Below are 19,819 nucleotides of genomic sequence, written 5' to 3'. Positions count from 1 at the left end.
GAGCTCGATAAGGACGGAACCAGCTAAGGAAGATCAACCTGGCAACCCTACAGAGCACAGCCCTGACCCCTAATCCCCAGGGCTGGGGCTGGGTTTGTGATGGGGAGCAAGGCAGCCAAAAGGCAGATACCAGAGGGCAGGGCACTCCATCACAGCGACTCCACCCTAGTTCCCTGTGACTCTCCTTTGCTTCTGCCAACAAATTGTTATTCATTCCTTGCTTGGGGCTATTGGTTCCCACTCCTGTGCCCTCATGGCAGCAACTACCTCCGTCCTTTCTGCCAGTCCATTTCCCTCCGTCATTGTCTTTGCTCTCTCCGTTAAAATCTAGCTCAGACTACCAGGAAGCCACACCTGATTAACCCCACCTGGGCTGCCCCCTCCTTTGCTCTAGCTCCTCAACAAGATCTTGTGTTCTCAGTCTTCTTCCTCATTGGTGACTTCTCCCAAATGAGAAAGGCGGGCTTTTGAGTCCTTGGAAGATGTTTTGCATGTATCTCTGAGTGGTGCCTGCCTTCTCCAACAATATAAACCATCAATCCTCCAGGAGGCAAAGTCAGCCTCATTTTTAGTATAGTTGAGTAATTACTGTGCAATTAAAGAAAGCAGAAAATAAAGGGGCCCTTTGTTCCTAGATGCTTATTAATATTAATAAAAAGGTCTCCCCTTTCCAGCTTGGAATCCTGCAGAACAGGAGGTGAGCAAATAATGCTTTTGAACAGCTGTGATTGGCTGTTGGAATTAGATCTGTCAGGATGAGAGCCACGATGAAATCCACTCTCTGGCATGGATAGGAGGGTTCCAGCCAGCATCTCAAAATTCACACCCACCTGGGAGGTCCCTGAAGGGAAGGATATCTTGCAAGTGGTGGATAGAATGCTAGAGACACTTCCCACCCCAATTTTAATAAAATAATGATAATAGTAATATGTTAATAATAATGAATCACATGTATTATGAGTGAGCCAACTACTGTGCTAATAAGCCCACCTGCCTTATTCCATTTAATTCTCATAACCCTATGAAGTGAACACTATCATTTCCATTTTAAAGATTTAAAAACTGTGGCTTAGATAGCTTATCTCAGGTGACAGAGACAGGATTTGAGCCCAGGTCTGTCTCATCAGATCTCTGCTCTCAACCACTGCCAGTGGATGCTCCATCATACCAGCCCTGTAATGCCCGAGCAAAGCTCTGCATCTTTAAAACATACAGAAAACAAGAAACCACCAGTGCCATCAACTCAATTCTCCATGTCCTTGGGGGAGGAGAGAATCCAAAATCATTTACAAGAGGCCTCAGGAGGCCTTATATGTATTTTTTGCACCTGCTTCTGCTGTTGCAGACTTAACGTCATGGTTCTGTCTGGCTTTGGCTGACATTTCTGATCTGGCTTCTGGTCCCTGAATCCTTTCAGACCAAAGGCAGACAAAGGAGGCCCAGACGAGGTGGGGTGGGGTAAGAGGGAGCCAGCCTGAAGGTAATTATTTGAAAGGAGCCTTTAGCTAAAGCAAGACTGAAGGAAGTTAGCCACTGCCCTAAAGAAACTAGGCCTTGGCGCAGGGGAGGGCCTCTTTGGGCAAGACAGACGTTCTCCATAGGGATGACTCAACATCCCTTCCTGGGAGCTGTGAGGACTGAATCTGGAAGGTCACAGGGAAGCCCAGCCCAGCCCTAGGGCTGGGAGGGGATTGGCTGCCCAGTTGCTGGGGCTTTGCTTTAGACCAATGGCTGTGCATGGGCAGGGCCGGATGCGGGAACAGCGGCCTGTCGGCCAATCGTCCTGCAAGGAGGCTGGGCTCCCGGTACCATGGCAACCGCGAGCAGGGGCTCATTTGTTTTGTAGATCAGTAATTACTACGCAATTAGAGAAAGCTAAAAATAAAGGGGCCCTTTGTGCCTAGTTACTTATTAATATTAATAAAATGGTCTGTCCAGGTCTGTGGTAAACAATTAACGCAAACTTGTGTGCCTGTGGTCTAGCCCACTGTGGGAGGCAAATGCTGCCCGATCCCGCCTTCTCCTCTTTCTGGAAATTATTTCTGCCTGTAACGTGCAGAGGGTTGGCTTTCCCGGTCCTGGAGGGTAGAGGAGAGGCTCAGCCTCAGACACACGGGACCCAGGATGCCCTGGAGTCAGGGGGTCAGTTAGGCAATGCCCCAGGAGGAAGAGTCTGGCAGTGTCAACCCAGCCTCCAGAGAAAAGACCAGAAACACAGCAGCAAAAGCCGGAAAACATGGACCGATGTTGGAGGAAAACCCTCATCCAGTTTTGCTGTGTGTCCTTGGCCACAGTTGACTTTTCTGGGTCTAGATTGTCTGGCTCCAGGTGCATAAGTCTTTAAATCTTCCACTGAGGCAGCCCCCAAGAATTCAGTGTCTCCCCTCCCACTTGGCTTGAAGAGAAACAAATCAGGCTTGGAAATGACTTGGTGGAAGGTTACACGGTGTTTAGGGATTGGCCCCACAGCTTCCAGTGCCCTGGCCTTGGGGACAGAAACAGCTCAGAAGCTTCCCTTAAATCCCTTGCCCTTCCTAAGGGGAGGGGTTATCTTGTGGATTAATCAGATAAGGATGATAAGCAGCTTTAAAAAAAAAAAAAAAAAAAAAGGAATCAGAGCATAGAAGGAAGAGTAGGGGATTGGAAGACCTGGGTCCAGTCTGGCTTATGCCACCGCCAGGCTGCTGAGTGATGTGGGGCAAAGGATTTCAGGCTGGAGGGTTCTTGGGGGCCTCCCAGCTCTATAGCTCTGTATTGCTGCTGTTTCCCAAGCTCTCAATCCTTTGTCATTGGGGGTGAAAGAGGTGACAGTGACAGTGCCTTAAGATCTGAGAGGAGTGACTGGAGAGAAAGCCAGGGGCTTCCGAGGCACCTTGGTGGGGATGCATTTGAGAACAGTCATGCATTTTTTTAATGTGTGAAGGCAGTGAGAGGGACAGAAATATTTCCAGAATTGTGTATCATTAAAGAAACCTGTAATCAGATTTCCGTCCTAAACTAGGGTTTGGCTCTCTAGATGGTGTTCATGAGTAAAGGTAGACCTGTCAGTAGCTGCTGTCCATGAGCAAATCAACTCTGAGACTGGAGCCAGCACAGTGGTTCAGGAACTTTGCTGTGTTAGAATCACCTCAAGAGTTTTTAAAATTCCTAGTATCCAGGCCACACTGCAGGCCCATCAAATCAGAATGTACGAGGGTGGGCCCCTAGCCTCAATAGTAGTTAAGTTCCCAGGCAAGTCCAATGTGTAACTGTTGACAGATATAAGGCCTCACACCATCTCTGTGACTTTGTCACCAGCACCCCTACTTCAGAAACAGATAAATAGAGCCAAGCCAGGCAGCTCGCCTCAGCCTTCCCTAAGGAGCAGGAGAGCTAGTCTGGGATCCTTCGTCTGCAGCCTTGGAGCCCAGGGCTCTTCTGCCTACTGTTGGTCCTCCCAGCAGGGCAGGGAAGTCCACCCTTCCAGGGCAGCTGAAGGGATCTTTGTCCTCGAGGACAGGCCTGTCCTGGCTGAGATTAAGAGCATGTACACATAGAACCAGCAGCCCAGAGCAACCATAAACAGGGAAGCAGCCGCCCTTCTGACTGTCTGACAAATGGGGCCCCTTGGTCAGGTGGGAGTTTGTTATTAAAGACCTAATTAGAAACATGAGAGGGAGCTGAATGGCTCCGTGCGTGGCTAATTAGCGACATGTATGCGCCTGCTTTGAACTTCAAGGACACAGAGCTATTAGCACTTACATCAAAAATGGATTAAACTCCTGTGCCTTTATAATCATTAAAGACGGGCTGCTCAAGTGGAAAGCCTTTTGTACAGGTCCTCAAGGGGCTGCCCCTTGGGCATCCTTCCCATCCCACCTCACCCCCTGGCTGGTGGAGCCCCAGGCAGTGAGTTTCCATTAAATGTGATTGGGCAGTAAATACTGATGGTCCTAGGGCATTCCAGCTCCCCCCGGGACTACCCTCAGCAGAGTGGAGTGATCTTTCAGGACTGAGCCCACCCCTCTGGTTGCATTTTCTGGAGGGGATCCCTGTGAGGGCCCAGGCGTGGGAGGGCTTCCTTTCTCTCTGGCAATGTCCTCTCCACCTCACCCTGACCCCAGCAGTACTGCATGCCTGCTTTGTGCCCAGCCTTGTTCTGGGATGTGGAAGGGACCAGAGGAGAGTGGTCCAGTCCTCAGGAGAGAGGCAGACCCCCATCTCGTGTGGCAGACATGGCCCAACCTTAGGGAGCTCCCGGTCTGATGGGGGAGACACCTCCACCACCAGGGAGCTCCCAATGTGAGAGGGCAACAGGGCCCACGTCCTTGGGAACTGGCACTCCACGCTAGAGGTTTGATTCCTCATCCTTGAATTTGGAACCTCTTTGAGGCAAAGATAGACCCAAATAAACAGAAGAAACCTTGTCGAACTAGGACAACTGAGCAGCATGACTCCGTTTAAAAAGCAGCCAGAGTTGCCATGATGTCTCAGAGCGGGATTCAGTGCTGTCTGAGACGCTCCTGAGATATATGATGGTGCACACGTCCCCTCACTGCTCCAGCCCTCAGTCTTCTCATCTGTAACCCAGGGGTAATAAGGCCCATCTTACAGGTTGTTAGGAGCATGAAAAAAGATGATGTGAAACACCTACCAATGCGCCCGGCACATAATCGGTGCTCAGTAAATATTAGTTCCTCTTCTAGCCGGGCACCTCAAAAGCCACAGCTTCTAGAACTTTGTGCCTCTTGTCTCCAGACCCTGCTGTGCCCCCACTAGAATGAGGCTTTCTCCTGCCCCCTTTCCTAACCAGGACAGTTGGAGGTTTATCCAGTTCTTACGAAACCTTTCATCCTGACCGAGATAGTGCAAGTGTGTAGTTCTGGCCTTTGATTTCAGAGTGTTTCTTTAACCACAGTCCTCAGTGCAGAGAATGGCCCTGGGCCTGCAGTGAGTGGAGTCACTTACAAGACACAAGCAAGGACCTGAGCCCTCTGGCTTGGGGCAGGCAGGTGGGCATCCGTGAGTGAGCACACACAGCGCAGCAGCACAGAGGGTGGCAGGGGACACGTGGGGAAAAGCCACACTGGTTTCTTTTTTTGAGAAGATAGATGGATGTACCTCAGGGACACAGGACCTCACTGGATCAGAACAAAGCAAGGGATATTCTCAGGGTTAAACTGGGAGACACTTGGAGCGACCACACTGTTCGAGAGAGAGAGGGAGTCATTCCGGGCACCACACTCCCTGTCTTGATTTCCTTTTGATTCTCAGGTTAGGGAGAGCTGGAATTAGAAGCAAACCCTCTGGCATCGCCCCGTGGCGGCCACCTCCCCGCGTTTGCCTAGGTGTGGTGATGGAGGCGGCAGCCTGCCTCCCCGGGGCTGTGTGCGCAGCTGCTGGTGGTTCAAATGCAGCATTTCGTGCGTGCTGCTGGTTTCTGCAAGGTCTCCCGTCTGCGGCTCCTTGCAAGTTCTAACCTGTGTAGGCCTAGAGTCTGAAACCAGTTAATTTAGGGAAGAGGCAGCAGGATGTGAGACTTAAAACACCGCCTGCTTCAGCCAAACCATAAACATTTGTCTCCTGGGTTGATTTCCCCTCCTGTGTTGATTTCCCCTGGTCTTCCGAAATGCTTTAGAGGCTCAGGGCGGAGACACTATTGAAACGCCCATTCACATCTGAGAGGGATCAGGAACACCGTGGCCTGAGCTGGGGCAGCCTGCTGAGGTCCCTTCATTGGTGAAGCCGTGCCAGCCTGGCAGACAGTTCACACTGGCGGAGCGAGCAGCAGTGCCGCACGTCATGGCCTTGCCTTTCCTGGGCCCCTCTCCACTTCCTTCCTTAGACACGTGCTAACAGGGTCTGTCCCTCAGGACCCTGGGGTCTGGGAGAAATGGGAACCTGACCATGGCTCCAGAAAGTTCTTTCTTCACCCTCATGATAAAAGACTAGTTTCTTTGGCCAGCAGGCTCAGGCCCACTCAAGGCTACTCCATGCCCAGAATTTACACCATAAACACTGGCAGTCAACCACTAACCTCCCTCCTCCCTTTGCCCACCTTCTCAACCAACCTGAGTTGGTCCTTCGTGAGGAGGAGACACGCACACACCCAAATCAGGGCTCCATAATAAAAGAACATCAAGATAGAAAGAGAATGAGCAGTGTTCTGTTGAGATTGTGTCTCAGCGTAAAGTATATAGTCCCAGCCACAAAGCCCTCCTCAGATGGGTCCGTTCTGGGTGTTTGCGGCTTTCTCCTCACACTGATCTGAGTGGTAGTGTGGGTCTCCAGGTTCACTACCAGCACATGGTGAGAGGGTTTTAGAACCGGCCAAAAGTGAGGTTCTCTCTTTAGGGGAATGTGATTTGACCGGAAGTTTAGACCATTCTACAAAATAATTAGTCCTGCGTCTTAGCTCCTGCTGTCCGTCAACTCCTTGCTTGAGATATGTCAACATTAACAGGCAGACATCAGCCCTCACCACAGCAGTCGGCAGCAGGTTAGGTTTTGAGAGAACCGGCAGAAACTACCATCTTATAAGACTGGCGCCACTGTAACCGACACTTGGAGTATTTGTGACCCTGACTTCCCTGGCAGCCCGGTGAAAGAGCAGACACTCTCCATGTGTCCTCTGCGGTATCTCCTGTGCAAATGAGCCAGGCATCTCTGGATATGTCAAGACTTGTTGATACCAGGCTGAGTTTTTACCTCTCAGTTATGTATTTGTTTGTATGTGGAGACAGTGAAAAAGAAATACCATCACATTACTCTCTTAATCCTCCCCCAATTTTAAAGTATTTCTTCTCCTTTCCTTCTGAAATAGCCTGAATTTCAGCAGAGCTTTAAAAAAAGTATTGTGTGTAAAAATGATTGTCCCTGTGTCTGAGGCCCTGAACTGATTTGATTTTAATTTAATGCGTCATACAGTTTTCCCAGGTTGGATGTAACTGCTGGCCCTCTCTCACTCTCTCTCCCACCTTCAGGCCAAGCTCTAGGAAGACAGTTTGAGCCAAGAATCCCTGGGACACAGCTGGCCGGGCAGACTTTGGGACTCTAATTCCCCTTTGCTCTGCTCAAGACATGCCGTGATAATGCACAGCCGAGCATTTCTCCTTCCGTTATCAGAAACAGACTTATCTTCTCATACTGACCTTTCCCAGTTGACTATTTGCATTAATTTATAGTGGGCACTGCCTTCAGAGGGCACAGTAAGGAGACTGCAGGGTGGGGTCCCCAACTCTGTTCCCTGGAAGGCTCTTGGCTGCCCAGCTGCCATTCCTCAGAGTCTCCGAGTAAGGAGTGGCTGGCTGTTGAGAGAGACCCATGCAAGTCTCTGCTGTTGACGGCCAGTTGGCATTACGGACCCAGCGTCCGCTGAGCGCCCAGTGTTATAGGGGAATCGAGGAAGGTCACTGTTGCTCTGGAGAACGTAGGGTCCCGTGAGAACCCTGAGAACATACCCCGCCTTCAGGAGTCCTTGCTAATGTGGGAGGTGGCGTCTCTGCTGCCGTGGAGTTTTTAACCAAGGCCGATAGAAGCACGATGTAGACAAGACGAAAGTAGAGGTGAGTGTGGGAGGGGCAGTGATTCCGACCTCTTTTTTCTCGGGCATCAGCCTATCGTCATAGCCCCTCTGCTCATTCCTTTTGCAGTCAGTTTCTTTAATATCCCTAAAATAAATAAAAACCCTAAAATCCAGTGTGATGAGTTAATACAGCCCTGCCCTCAAAGAATGTCACGTGGACTTATCTCAGTCCCCCATTCTCTCTGGAGCCGGGGGCCATGACACCAATCGGCCCAGACTCCTTCTGCCTGGCCGTGAAATGCCCGGTGTAATGAACTCTGTTCTAGCAGCACACCACCTTCTGAATCAGACCTGCTGAGGATGGGCCTGCCATTGCATTGCCTCACCCCAAGCAGCACATGCTGGCTGGGCAGGGAAGAGGCTCTGTCTCAGAAATGTGCCAGGGGCCACCACGGCCTCCAGGCAGCAGCAGATAATTTGCAAAGTAGGTGAATGAAATTGTCCTGAGGGCTGGCCCTGCCCTTTGGGGAAGTGCAAGACCCACCAAACCAAGACCCAAGTGTAAGGCTGGAGCTTGGCGGGGCCCTGGCTTGTCCCAGATCTGGGGGCTGAGCTCATCTGGAGAGGGTTTTGTAAACAGTTCCTTTCTCTGGATCAGTAATAATCCACTCTTCATGCCTTAGAGCCAGAGGTGCCCTCCAGGGGGATCCCCGTCACAGTCCTGGGCTCTAGCTTTTTGCCTCAGGTCCAGTGGCATCACTTAGGGATCATACAGAAATATCTGGACTCCCATACCTTTCCTAGGCCTAGAGTGAGGCATTCTGTTTCTCACTGTCCTCTCCCACAACTTACCTACCTCCAGTACTAATTCCACTCTCAGCCCAGCCCCTGCTGACCACAGTTGGGCAGAGCCACACACAGACTGTGTGCCAGCCAGAAAGCAGGCATCTCCCCAGGCTTGCTTTAAAACCCCCAGGACAAAGGTGCCCACAAGCGCTGGGTCCAGCTTCCGCAGGTGAGGGTCTGAGCCTGTAGGACGGACTTTAAGGTCTCTGAGATAAAATTCCCTGGCCTTCCTGGGTCAGTCATTGAGGTGTTTTATTCCCTTGATGGGCAGGAAGTTCCTCCTTTTATGCAGTGCAAAATGCCTCCGACTCTAATCCAAATGCATTTCCTCTTGCTGGCCTCAGTGAGATATAGTGTCCTGGCTTTCCTGCCCCTCCTTCCCCACAGCCCTTTCTTCAGGTCCAAGATGATTAAATGCACCAGGTAGATGAATTGCATCCTTTTGTAAATCACCTCCTGATTTGTATGGCGAGTGAATTGTATTTTCCTGTATCAGATTTTCCTAAATCTGCATATGGCACCTGCCTTGTTGGGCTCTGCATACACAGCTGTTTCAAAAATAGGTGTATTTATTTAAAACTTGACAAGTCACAGAGCACTTTTTCTTTTTCATTCTCGCCGCAGCCCACTGAGAGTCAGACTGGCTAAGACAGACAGCACTCACATGTTACAGATTAGGACTCTGGTGGCTGAGGGGCTCACGCCAAGGCACACAGCTGAGGTCAGGGCTGGGGTCACACTCAGGTCTTCTGACTCCAAGTCCAGTGCTCCCTTTCTCTGCACCATCGCTGCCTGCCTGAGCTTACCCGCTGCCTGGACCCAGAAAGCCTAGAGGATGCTGGGGGACCTGCCCAGGATTAAACAAGTGCTGTGGACACCACCCACAGCAGCTGATGGAAAAGTGGCCTGCTCCCCACAATGAGGTCCCAGGCCACTTCGTGCTCACAGCTTCTGCTGCAGAAATGCCGAGGTGTTTGCAAGACATTGTTGTCTTCTGGGACAGGAATCATAATGTTCAATTTATAAGTCTCAGTACTGTTTATTCAGCAACACATACCGAAACCCCTCCCTCCCTACACACACACACACACACACACTCTGTAGCTGAGCAGTAGACAAAGTACCCTTTAAGAGTGATGTCCCGTCCCCTCTTCCTGACCCAATGTTGGCATGTAGGACCGTTTCTGGCCCCTCAGAACGAGCCTCAGTGCCTGGGGAAAGGCAGCCTCCATCGAGGCAGATCATTGAGAATTGACTGGAGGGTGACTTGCACAGAAAGCACTCTCAGGTCAGGGACTTAGTGTCATACTTTGTCCCCCTGCCTCTCCTCTCGAGGTCACAGCTTAGAGGAAGAGGGGGTCCTCACATGACTCCCTTTACTGTGCAGCCAGCCAGTGTTCAGTATGAACTTCCCAAAAGATGAAAGTTACTTTGTGACTAATGGCTTCCCACCACCAGTCCATAGGAACAGCTACTGACAAGTGTACACGTGTGTACAAGTGTGCAGAGTGGTGTTCCCCATTTTTCCCTAAGCAGCCAGAGCCATGTGTTACAAGCCGTCCCAAAGATGCCTGAGTTTCCACATGGCTTGTTGGGGGACTTAAGCGTGCTTTCTGGAGCCTGGTTTCTGCCAGAGAGAGAGAGAGAGAGAGAGAGGGAATTGTTGACTGTGGAGCACAGAGGCACGGTCTCCTCCATGCTCCCAGCCCTTGAGGATGCAGGTTTTACTGCCCAGAACCGTAGGGAAAGGGGACCCACCTAGAACTGGGTGCTTATTTCCTGCCAACTGCGCCCTCTGGTGAGGACTCACAGCCAGCTCTTTCACCCCTGGCTGGGAGATTAGCTACAAGGTGACTTTGAGCCTGGCTCAGGCATTGTGAGGGCAAGTGTATAATAACTCGGGACTTGGGGGTTTAAAGCTGCATTCTAATAGGGTGCCTTCTCCATGGTGGTTTTAGTGTTATACGATGGAAGATGAGACTGAGCGGGGAGGGGCAATATAGGCCTAAGAAGGGCTGCTTATTGTGAAATTCTCTTCAGGCCAACTCTTGAGCTCCAGGCCTTGTGGACACAGAGGTAGCCAGGGATAGGCAGAATACCACCAGCCCGCTTGTCTTCTGAGCCTACAAAGGGGGGCGTTTCTAAACAGCATCCTTCCGTGGTCATGCTACATCCTGTCTCCGAGGCTGCTTCAGTTGGCTGGATTAGTCTCTGGGTGGCTCTCCCTGATGGAAGGAGCCGAGATCAAAACTTCCCTTCTCCCAGCCGTCTAGATAGGTGGGCCTGCCCACTGTCTTCCTGGATCTTCATATGGCCAGAGGAGAAAGAAGCCAAAAAATCTTTCTGTCTTCCACTGCGGCCCCCAACCCCCACCGCCACTCTTTACCCTGAAACAAAACAGGCTGGTTACTTGTTAGTTACTTTGCATGGGAGGGGTCACTGCCTGGGTAAACCAGGAGGCTCCTATGTGAGCTCTCTCCATTTGCCTTAGCCCAGAGAACAAAAGCGTGTTAGACTAAGATCATGCTGCCTCTTGAATATCTCAGCTTGCTATTTGCCTGTGAGTGAGAAGGGCCAAATGTTATCTACAAGTTTAATCTTCTATGTTCAAAAATCCCGTCCCCTTTGTCTGCCAGTACATTCCCAAATCAGTCGCTCACTTGCTCTAAGCCTCTAGTTTTTTTCTCTTTAACCTGTTCTCTCCATCTGCTGGTTTATTCATTTCTCAGCTACAACTTCCGAGGGACCTCACCTTAGGGCCTCCTGCCCTGGAGGGCGTCCCCTGGGAGGAGTTTCCCTCTTCTCTGCTGAGTCAGGAGCCTGGCCCAGTGTGGTCTCCTTTGCATCTTCGTGTCCGTCTCAGTCTCCTCCCAGCCTGACTTGGGTGCGTCATCAGTCTGTTCCCATCCCTGTGACAAGCGGGTAAAAATCAATCCACGTCTGGCTCTTGAATCCCCACCAGAAGTGGGGGGCTCCGAGCACAGGCCCCCGAGGCAAGGCTGTGGCCCAGAGTTGTAGATGCTCTTTCCTTCTGCCATTGAAGGTGGCTGGTCACAGGCAGTGAGGGAAATGCCAAGGGAAGCAGAGGGAGATTGTTCTGAAGAGCAGGCCCTTGGAGCCCAAGTCGTGGAGATGTGTGGAGCCCAGGTTGTCTGGGTCTTTGACGTGAGTGAGCCGCAGTCTGGGAGTGGCTGGCCCCAGACTCACCTTCAGCTTTCAAAATCAATGAGAACTTACTTTTGCAATTAAAAAAAGTTTTTTTCCACTTTGAAAAAGAAAAATTTAATCGACTAAGGGGAAATGAGGATGAGAAAATGAACCTGGTTGACAGGCCGTGGCCCTCACTGGGGAGGGAATGATGGAATTTGGGGGAGGCTAAGAGAGGGGCCTTGCAGCAGTGTCTCCTCCCTCTGCGCCCTCCCCACCACCACTCTCGGAGTCTGTGGGTGCAAAGTCCCATCTCTCTGTAGCTAAGGGACAGTCCTAGCTCTTTTTCCTCAGTCTGGAGTTGGTATCTGAGGCTAACTAATAGAAAGAAGGCATTTCGGTCCGATGTGCTTTAGCTATAAATTGGTTCAGTCAGTATGCTCTGCATTCATACTTCTTTGTCTTTTTTTTTTTTAAACAAAAGGAAAAAAAGTTTAAATTCCCCCTTTCCTTCTACTGCAGGAGGTGAGTGTGTGGGTGTCCTGTAGAATCATTGACATTCACCAGCTTCGGCCCCAGCCTCCAGATTTTCCATCCCCACCCCATCCCTTCCCTCCATCCCCTGCTCTCCACTCCTGGAGGGAACCTCCGCCACCATCATTACAGTTATTTAAGATGCCCAGATTTTCCATGACATAGCCCATCCTCCGACCACGTTCAGTATTGACGACTTTCATGCAGGGATATAAATGGGAGGGTGGGGAGGGGGGAATAGCCAGTGGGGAGGGGGGAAGTGGTTTGGGGGGGCTGGAGAATGGAGATATTTTTTGTCTTTTTTTTTCTTTCCAAAACAAATTTGTCATTTAATGGATCCAAATACAAAAAAGAAAAAGTGAAACAAGCGAACAAAAAATCAAAAATCCCCTCCCCAAAGATTTTTTTTTTCCTGGACACAATTTGCTTTGTTTCCTGTCACATTTTAATATCAATATTAACACAATGTGTAGTCTAAAACTAGTTCCTTTGTAGTTTGCATGGGATGTGAATGCTGTCTCAACGTGCCCAGATCTAGACAAGACTGCATGAGCATCAATTCAGATGTGAAAAAAAATCTCTCTCTCTCTCTCTCTTTTCCATATATATCTCTATTTCTATTGTGATAATTTGGGGGGCAGTGAAGCACCTCCGGTTGGTTGCCATAGTGTGTTGAATGATTGTTTTTTTATTCTCTATATTTTTGGAGCTCCGAGCTTCTTAGTAGTAGCCTGGGCTGAGTATTCTTGAGTCCCTGCTGATGTTTTCGCATGGCCTTGGTTGAGTGTTAGAAGTTGGGCCTCAGCTGTTTCTCTCGAGTGTTTGGCTTGTAATGACCGGTGCATGCCTGGCTTCTGGCCTCATACCCAGCTCTATTCTCTGCACACCAGTCCTGAATAGCTACAGTGCTCAACCGAATTTTGGCGCGCCCGCTTCCCCGGCAGGCTCCAACCCGGCGCGGCCCGGAGGCTTCCCGGGGGCCAACAGCCCAGGACCTGTCGCCGATCTCTACGGCCCTGCCAGCCAGGACTCCGGAGTGGGGAATTACATAAGTGCGGCCAGCCCACAGCCGGGCTCGGGCTTCGGCCACGGCATAGCTGTAAGTACTCCGCCTTCTGCTGCCTCTTCCTTCCTGCCCATCTCCTGTGGTCCACGGGGCGGGTGTGCCAGGGAAGCTCAGAGTTGGGAGGCGAGGAGAGGGTCCCCAGCCACATCATGTTAGCCACCTAGGGCCGAAGCTGCTCCATTTAAGTGTTTCCTGAGCCCCTGTGGGCCAGGCACCGCGTGCGGCCGTGTGATGGAGTGAAAGGAGTGCGGGCAGGGCAGGGTCAAATCACCACTCCATCACCTTCAGCCCCTGGACCCTTTAGCCACATATATGACCCATTGCTTCCCTGGCTGCAAAATGAAGATAAGTATGCCTCCCTCTAAAGACTGCGTGAGAATTAGTGGAAATAGGATATGTCACCTGCTGGCACATCATGGGTCCTCAGTATCAGCCCCTTGAGCATTGATCCCTGCCTTCTGGAGACTGTCCTGTGGGCAGGGACCTCAGAGCTGCAGACCCCCACCTCAGCATAGCGGCCTTAGTTGGTAGAGTCCCCCAGGCTAAGTCCAGTGGTAGCGCTGGTGCCTGGGATGTAGCGTGGGGTGCCCCCTCCCAGGAGGTTTCCTTTGCTAATGTTTCTTAGTTTCCAGGTTCCGAGTAAGTTCCCAATTGCATTCTTTAGCTGCGCCCCCTCCCCGAAGGCCAGATGCATTTGGTATTTGTAATGCTCTGTGGTTCTATAATCTGACTAATCCAGGCAATGGAAATTTGCTTCACAGATTTGCATGCTGTTTTCAGATCGTATCGTTCTTCCCCTCCCAGTGTGTGTGAGCATGAATGTGCCTGAGCCCACTCGCTCACTGTCCCTTCCATTTGGGAAACAGAAAATCAGCCAACCTCTGCCCCAGCCGACCTCAGCATTTTGGAGGCAGTTTGGTTCTGAGCTAAGATGGTAGTGTCTGCTGTCCCAGGTCCCGTCCCTGTCGAGAGAGCCCTGCCTCAGGTGCTGCCCTGGGGAGAACAAAGCAAGTGCAGTCTGGGGCACCAGGGCTGCGTGAGCCCTGCCCCTGGAGTTGGAACACACACACACACAAGCATGTACACTTTCTCACACAGGCACACTCTCATACATACACATACACACTTTCTTTTAGACACAACATGTGCACATACTCTCATACACACTTTCTGACACACACACAAACACTCTCACCAGACATACACTCTCTTACACATTTACACACTTTCACACACATGCACACACACATTCTCACACACACTTTCTCTCTGACATGCACAAATGCACACTTTCTCCCACAGGCACACTTACACATTCACACACACTTTCTGACACATGAATTCACACTTTCTCACAGGCACACTCTTATACATTTACACATAGTTTCTCTCACATCTATACACACACATTCATTCACACACTTTTTCTCTCTGACACATACACACAAATGCACACTTTCTCACCCAGGCACACTCTCTCTTACACATTCGCACACACACTTTCTCTCTCACTCACACACACACACACGCAGAGACACAGTTCTGCCAGCCCTGGCCTGTGCAGTCTGGGTCCTTGTTCAATTTCACTCCCAAGCCAATATCACTTAAGTCAGTAGTTTGAGTCAAATCCCCTCGGATCAGCTGTGGTACTGAATACACGGTATCATTATTCAGCTTAGAGCTGCATCAATTCGAGAGACCGTCTATCACCACGTAGAACACAACTCATTTCCATTTTCAGCACCCAGAAACACAGACCCTGTTTGTTCTTGAAAACGTGGGTCTTTTGACCTGAGTGCTATCATGGTTTTCTGAAATAACCACATGGCATCACGTTTCGTCTGCACGGGTCTTGCTTTCTCTCTAGCTGGGGCTGTTAGGACCGTGGGCAGAGGCAATGTTATCTTTGTCCTCCAGGGTTCAGGGAAACAGCGCCCATCATTTTGGGCATGAGCCTCCTTTCCCATCCCCCCCACCCTGTGAATCTGGCTCTCAATTTTCCCCCGGGGAAGCAGACAGGCTGGGGGTGGGGAGTGGGGGCTGGAGGGCTTGGAGCTAGGAGCATGTCATCCTGGCCTCTCACGGCACAGTGTCTCAGAATTACATATTCATGCTGGCAACCACAGTCTAGTCCTAGAGGTAACTTCCTTTCCCAGAATATGACAATCTGTTCCCATGTATAGCGTGCTGATGACCTTAACAATTGTGCAATTTTAGGGACCTTTGATTGCAACGGCCTTTACAAATGGATACCATTGAGCAGGTGCTTTCGTTGTCATCTCACTCTGAGGTATTACTTTCTCTGCCACGTGTCTTTGCCCTGCCGGGCGTGTCCGTACGTGTATGTGCGCTGGGCATGCAAGTACGCACAGGCCCTGGGCTCATCGCGTCCACATCTCTCTCTCCTCTTTTCTGGACCCCTTTTCGGGGGGTGGGGGCAAAAACAATCCAGTCTTTTATCTCTCATTCCTTTCTCCAGCTTTAATCATGACCCCCACTTTTTTTTACTGTCTTTTTTTTCTTAATTTGGTCTTTTGACTCCTTTTCTTTATATTCCCCACCCCTCATCTTTCTCTGTCTTGAAGTACAATCAAGAGTGTGGGAAACTGGAAGGAGATCTTGTGCTGTGCCCGTCCCAGGGGCATGGAGACAGGGAATCACTGGGCTTCTGCCAGGCCTGAGGGCGGGGCCAGGGCAGCCCCCAGGTCCTGTGAGCCGGCCTTGTGGGTTGCTGAGCCCTTTCAGTGCCCAGAGCTTGCTGGCCTCAGCCAATGGGGTTCGTGCAGTCAAACAGCCAGACTCCATCTTTTAGTGAAAAGAAAACATTTTTGCCGGTAACTACTGAATAGTTATCCAGATTACCGCACGAAAAGCAAATTAAATTAACGGCATCACCTGCGTAACGTAGATTTGGATCCCTGCCAGTTTCCTAACCTTTTAAACTGAGCTCAAGTTAATTAAACATTTTTTAAATCACTTTGATGGGGATATGGAAAGGGTGGAGTGGAGGAGAGGGGAGGTTGGGGCAGTCAGTGAGGGAACCTCTTGCCGCATTCTCGTTTGGAAATGAGTATGTGTCATTCTTGGGAGGAACACCAAAAAGGGAGAGGGGTTCTTTTGTGAAGCTAAATGCATACTGCATTAGTACGTTAGTTTGGGGAATTGAAACATGGGTCTGTCTCTTTGGAAGAGGGAGGGTGACAGCTCAGGCCTGGGAATGGGTCCCCCTCGGAAAATCCCGGCTAGGGCACGAGCACCTTTCACTCTGGGAGTTGGGACATAGGAGAAGCAAGGCTGGAGGTGGATTTGCCACGTTGGGTTGTAGTCAGTAGGATGCCTCTCTTGTAGGAGGGGTCGCTCCCGGCCCCCCAGTCAGCCAGGACTCTGTAGGGTGGGCCCCGTTGGGAGACCAAGTTGAGTTGAGCTCCATAAATCTCTTTTGGATTTCTCTAATGTTGCTGCTAAGGAATCACCTCAACTAACGCAACTGCCTCTCTTAACCAAATAAACCCCGTGTGTGAATCCTCCCCACCCCTTGCCTCCACTTCCCTTTGAGCACTGACCCAGCCATTGCTGGCCGGAGCCAGAGGCCACTAACAGTTTGAAGGAGAGCTACTCACTACTAATGAAGCTGGGTTTGGGGGACCGGGGGAAGCAAGGTTCCTCTGAGAGCGAGGCGGGTTGATATAATCCAAGAACTTTGGGGATGGAAGGTGACTCCAGCCCTTGTGGAGTCAGGTGATGAGGGGATTAAACAACTACCAGGAGCAGCAGATCCCTGGAAGGCCAGACACTGGGGCTGCCAGTGTTCCTTCCCTCCCTCCCCTGGACAATGAGGGTGGTCTAGGGCTTCTGCCCACAGCCCCACACCCTCCAGGGCTTCTGCAGCCTTTCCATGGGGTAGGGAAGGCTGCTCCCAGCCCATCCTCCCTCATCCAATTCTGGGACTCAATTTCCAGAGAAGGGTGAAATAGCCAAGAGGGTGGAGGTGACAACCCACCCCCTCCACAACGGATTAAGTGAGCCAACTGAGTCACATAGCTGCACTGAAACACACTTTCTCCCCAACAGAGGTGACCCTCAGACATTTAGTGCCATCCACAAAGGAGGGGCCCAGGCTTATAGTCAGTTCGGGGAGACTCAGTTAGCAAGTCTGTGAATTCAGGTCCTGTTTCTATTTCCTATAACTTATCCAAAGCTGGTTATTTGTTGTGTGTGTTTTTATAAGTGTCCTTACCTTGAGTCCTTGATATTGTAGTATGATTTTTTTTAGTTAGAAATTTTCATTTTCAGTTACTGACAGTCATTGATGGGTATCTAATAAAGGCAGGAGTTTTTTTTAAACATTTAGCTTTGAAAACAGAAGTTTAACCAGAAAAAGCATTGCTGGGGGGGCGTCAGTGTGCAATTCACCGATCTAGCTGAAAACCCAGCATGACCACATTTGCCCACCACATTCCCTGCCATCACCTCAAGAAGTCTGCAGAACTGTATCAAATGAGCAAAATAGCAAACCAGCAAGATGAGGTGGGGGAGCTGCCCTCTCCCCAGCATCTTGTGTGGCTTTGATGTCAGATTTCCCAAGCTGTGACCCCAGCGAGCTACTTTCAGACAGATTCCGTAGCCCATTGTAGTCATCCTTTAAAGCGGTAGTTGAAAAGTTGGAATAAATCATACACTTGCCTGACACTTGTTCCTTTTCTCCCACCCCCGCTGTATGTTCTTTTCCGGGCATCCTGACCTTCTATGCCCTGCAGAGCATACCTGGATGTCCAGGCAAGACTGGGCGAAGTTTCTGAGTGGCCCCTTGTTCAGGTGATATCATCAGACCTGGACCCCCACCAGCCTCACTCCCCATCCCAACCAGAGATGGCTCACTTCGGATCGAGGGTTGACTACATCTCATCATCTCACGAATCTGCTGTAATATAAGACAACAGCTTTTAAATGTGTATATAACCCATGATTTTGGTTTTGTTTTGTTTTGTTTTTCTTGATGGTTTCCCTTCCACCTCCTCTCTTCTCTCTTCTCCTTTTAAATCTCTTTGGATCACATTTGGTAGTGATTTTGACTTAGTCCAGTAGTCATATAGCTTTAATATCTAGTTAAAAGCTAACCATAGTATAATTGTTATATTAAGGTATTATTTTTTTCTTAAAAATTTTTTTTTGCTTGTTTTGATTCTGTTCTCACTTGGAAAGGATGCTGAGATGGTAATATTACTCTCAATATTTTGGTACCGATTCTGAGACTGTGTGAATTTTCAGGCGGAACTTGAGCACACACAGAAGCGACGTTGTGACGTGTGGAGCGGGAGGTGGGCGTAAACTTTCTGCTTTGCGTTGTATAAGAAGTGAGATGTAGTAGGCTAATTAACAGACTCGATAGCAGTTCTTTTTGTGATGTCTCTTTGTTAACCTAAGTATATCTCTTTTCGGCAATAAGGTAAGGATGACAGTGTTTTCAGTGTCCTCCTTTTCTATAAGTGCTTTTTTTCTGTTGAAAGAGGTGATATTATAAGGTTTTTTGAAATTGTGAATTCTAAAAAAGAAATGTTGTAAATACAATTCCATTAACTACATAGAAACTATTAAGAAAGAGAGAATCAAAAATATTTTTGTGAGGGAGTCGGTCCCGGGCAGTTTGATGCTCTGTGGAAGGAGGAGGGAAAGGAACAATAATCCAAGTCAGTTACTGAGACGGAAGAACACCCAGCTGCCGGGGCGACCCCGGGAAAAGTTCGAACACTGTTCAGCTCCTTTTGTCTGTGTAATAGACCTAAGAACTGTATTCGTGTCATACCAGCATATTAACCTCTCGTCTGTGCACAGCTTCAAATGTTACCGTCTAGTTAGATTTTTATTTAAAATATGAAAAACTGCTTTTCCCAAGACGTTTTTTAAAAACAAAGCTACAATTTTAATATTTAACATATTTAAAGTTTCAAAGCACACCTGTTTGGCTTGGGTGGGGAGGGGTGGGGGGACATTCTTTTTCAGTCTTAATTTTTAAATATTTGATCATTTTCTATCGTCCAATCATTTCAGCACCTCCAAAGGTCCCTAGGACACTTTGCCTCTCTTCTCACCCTGTCCCCCATCTGCCCCCAGCTCCGGGGGCCCACGGGCCAGGAGTGGATGAGCCTGCATTCATGAAACCTTTTCTCCATTCACTTTCTATTTCCAAATTAGGAAAGCAACCTTTTGGTTTATATATTTTTTTTAATACCTCAGTGCTGCAAGTATCATCAGAGAGGCTATGGAAGAATTTTTTTTTAATTTATTGTAGATGTAAACAGAATTTTAAAAATAAAAAGTATAAACATCGCTGCACTGTGACTGGTGGGAAAAACTGACAGTTTCCTCTTTGCACATGTTTAACATTTGGCTGTTATAATATATGGTCCTCGGTTGGGGAAAGATACTTATGATGAAGGATATTTTTTAATTTAACTTTTTTTTAATATTGGTAATAGGTCGGCAACAGCAATTATAGAACTACAGCTCAATAGATGGCATTAAAACATATTGTAGTGTGGAGATATATTTTTTCTTTTTTAAAATGTGATATTGACGTTTTATTAATATTTTTTAAATTGTTACGTTTATAAATTTGGTACTTAAGGCACAGCCAGTATGAGACACTGAATGCGACATTTATTATAAAGAGCTGCTGCACTCCTATTTTTATAAATTTTACTAACAAAGTAGACTAATGTAGA

At 49.2% G+C, this 19,819-nt stretch overlaps 1 protein-coding gene across 6 annotated transcripts in view; it reads left to right on the top strand.

Annotated features, from left to right (window-relative positions):
* Nucleotides 1–19,819, top strand: part of MSI2 (musashi RNA binding protein 2) — a 390,565-nt gene that overhangs the window by 367,626 nt on the left and 3,120 nt on the right. For 2 of the 6 annotated variants that reach the window (XM_087440933.1, XM_087440934.1), the window contains 3 exons: nt 12,976–13,130; nt 15,315–15,387; nt 17,855–19,819. The exon at nt 17,855–19,819 is cut by the window's right edge and continues 3,120 nt beyond it. In XM_087440933.1, coding sequence (XP_087297059.1) covers nt 12,976–13,130; nt 15,315–15,387; nt 17,855–18,029 — 403 coding nt within the window. In that variant the 3' untranslated portion in view covers nt 18,030–19,819. Of the gene's footprint in view, nt 1–331; nt 437–12,921; nt 13,131–15,314; nt 15,388–17,854 lie in introns of those variants that run through there. The other 4 variants (XM_087440937.1, XM_004434758.3, XM_014790862.2 and 1 more) reach the window with 4 other exon arrangements.

The sequence above is a fragment of the Ceratotherium simum genome, chromosome 16, assembly GCF_057802395.1.
Source record: "Ceratotherium simum simum isolate JZ-2026a chromosome 16, ASM5780239v1, whole genome shotgun sequence".
In the NCBI taxonomy this organism is placed as follows: domain Eukaryota; kingdom Metazoa; phylum Chordata; class Mammalia; order Perissodactyla; family Rhinocerotidae; genus Ceratotherium; species Ceratotherium simum.
This window is presented reverse-complemented; position numbering and strand designations above follow the sequence as displayed.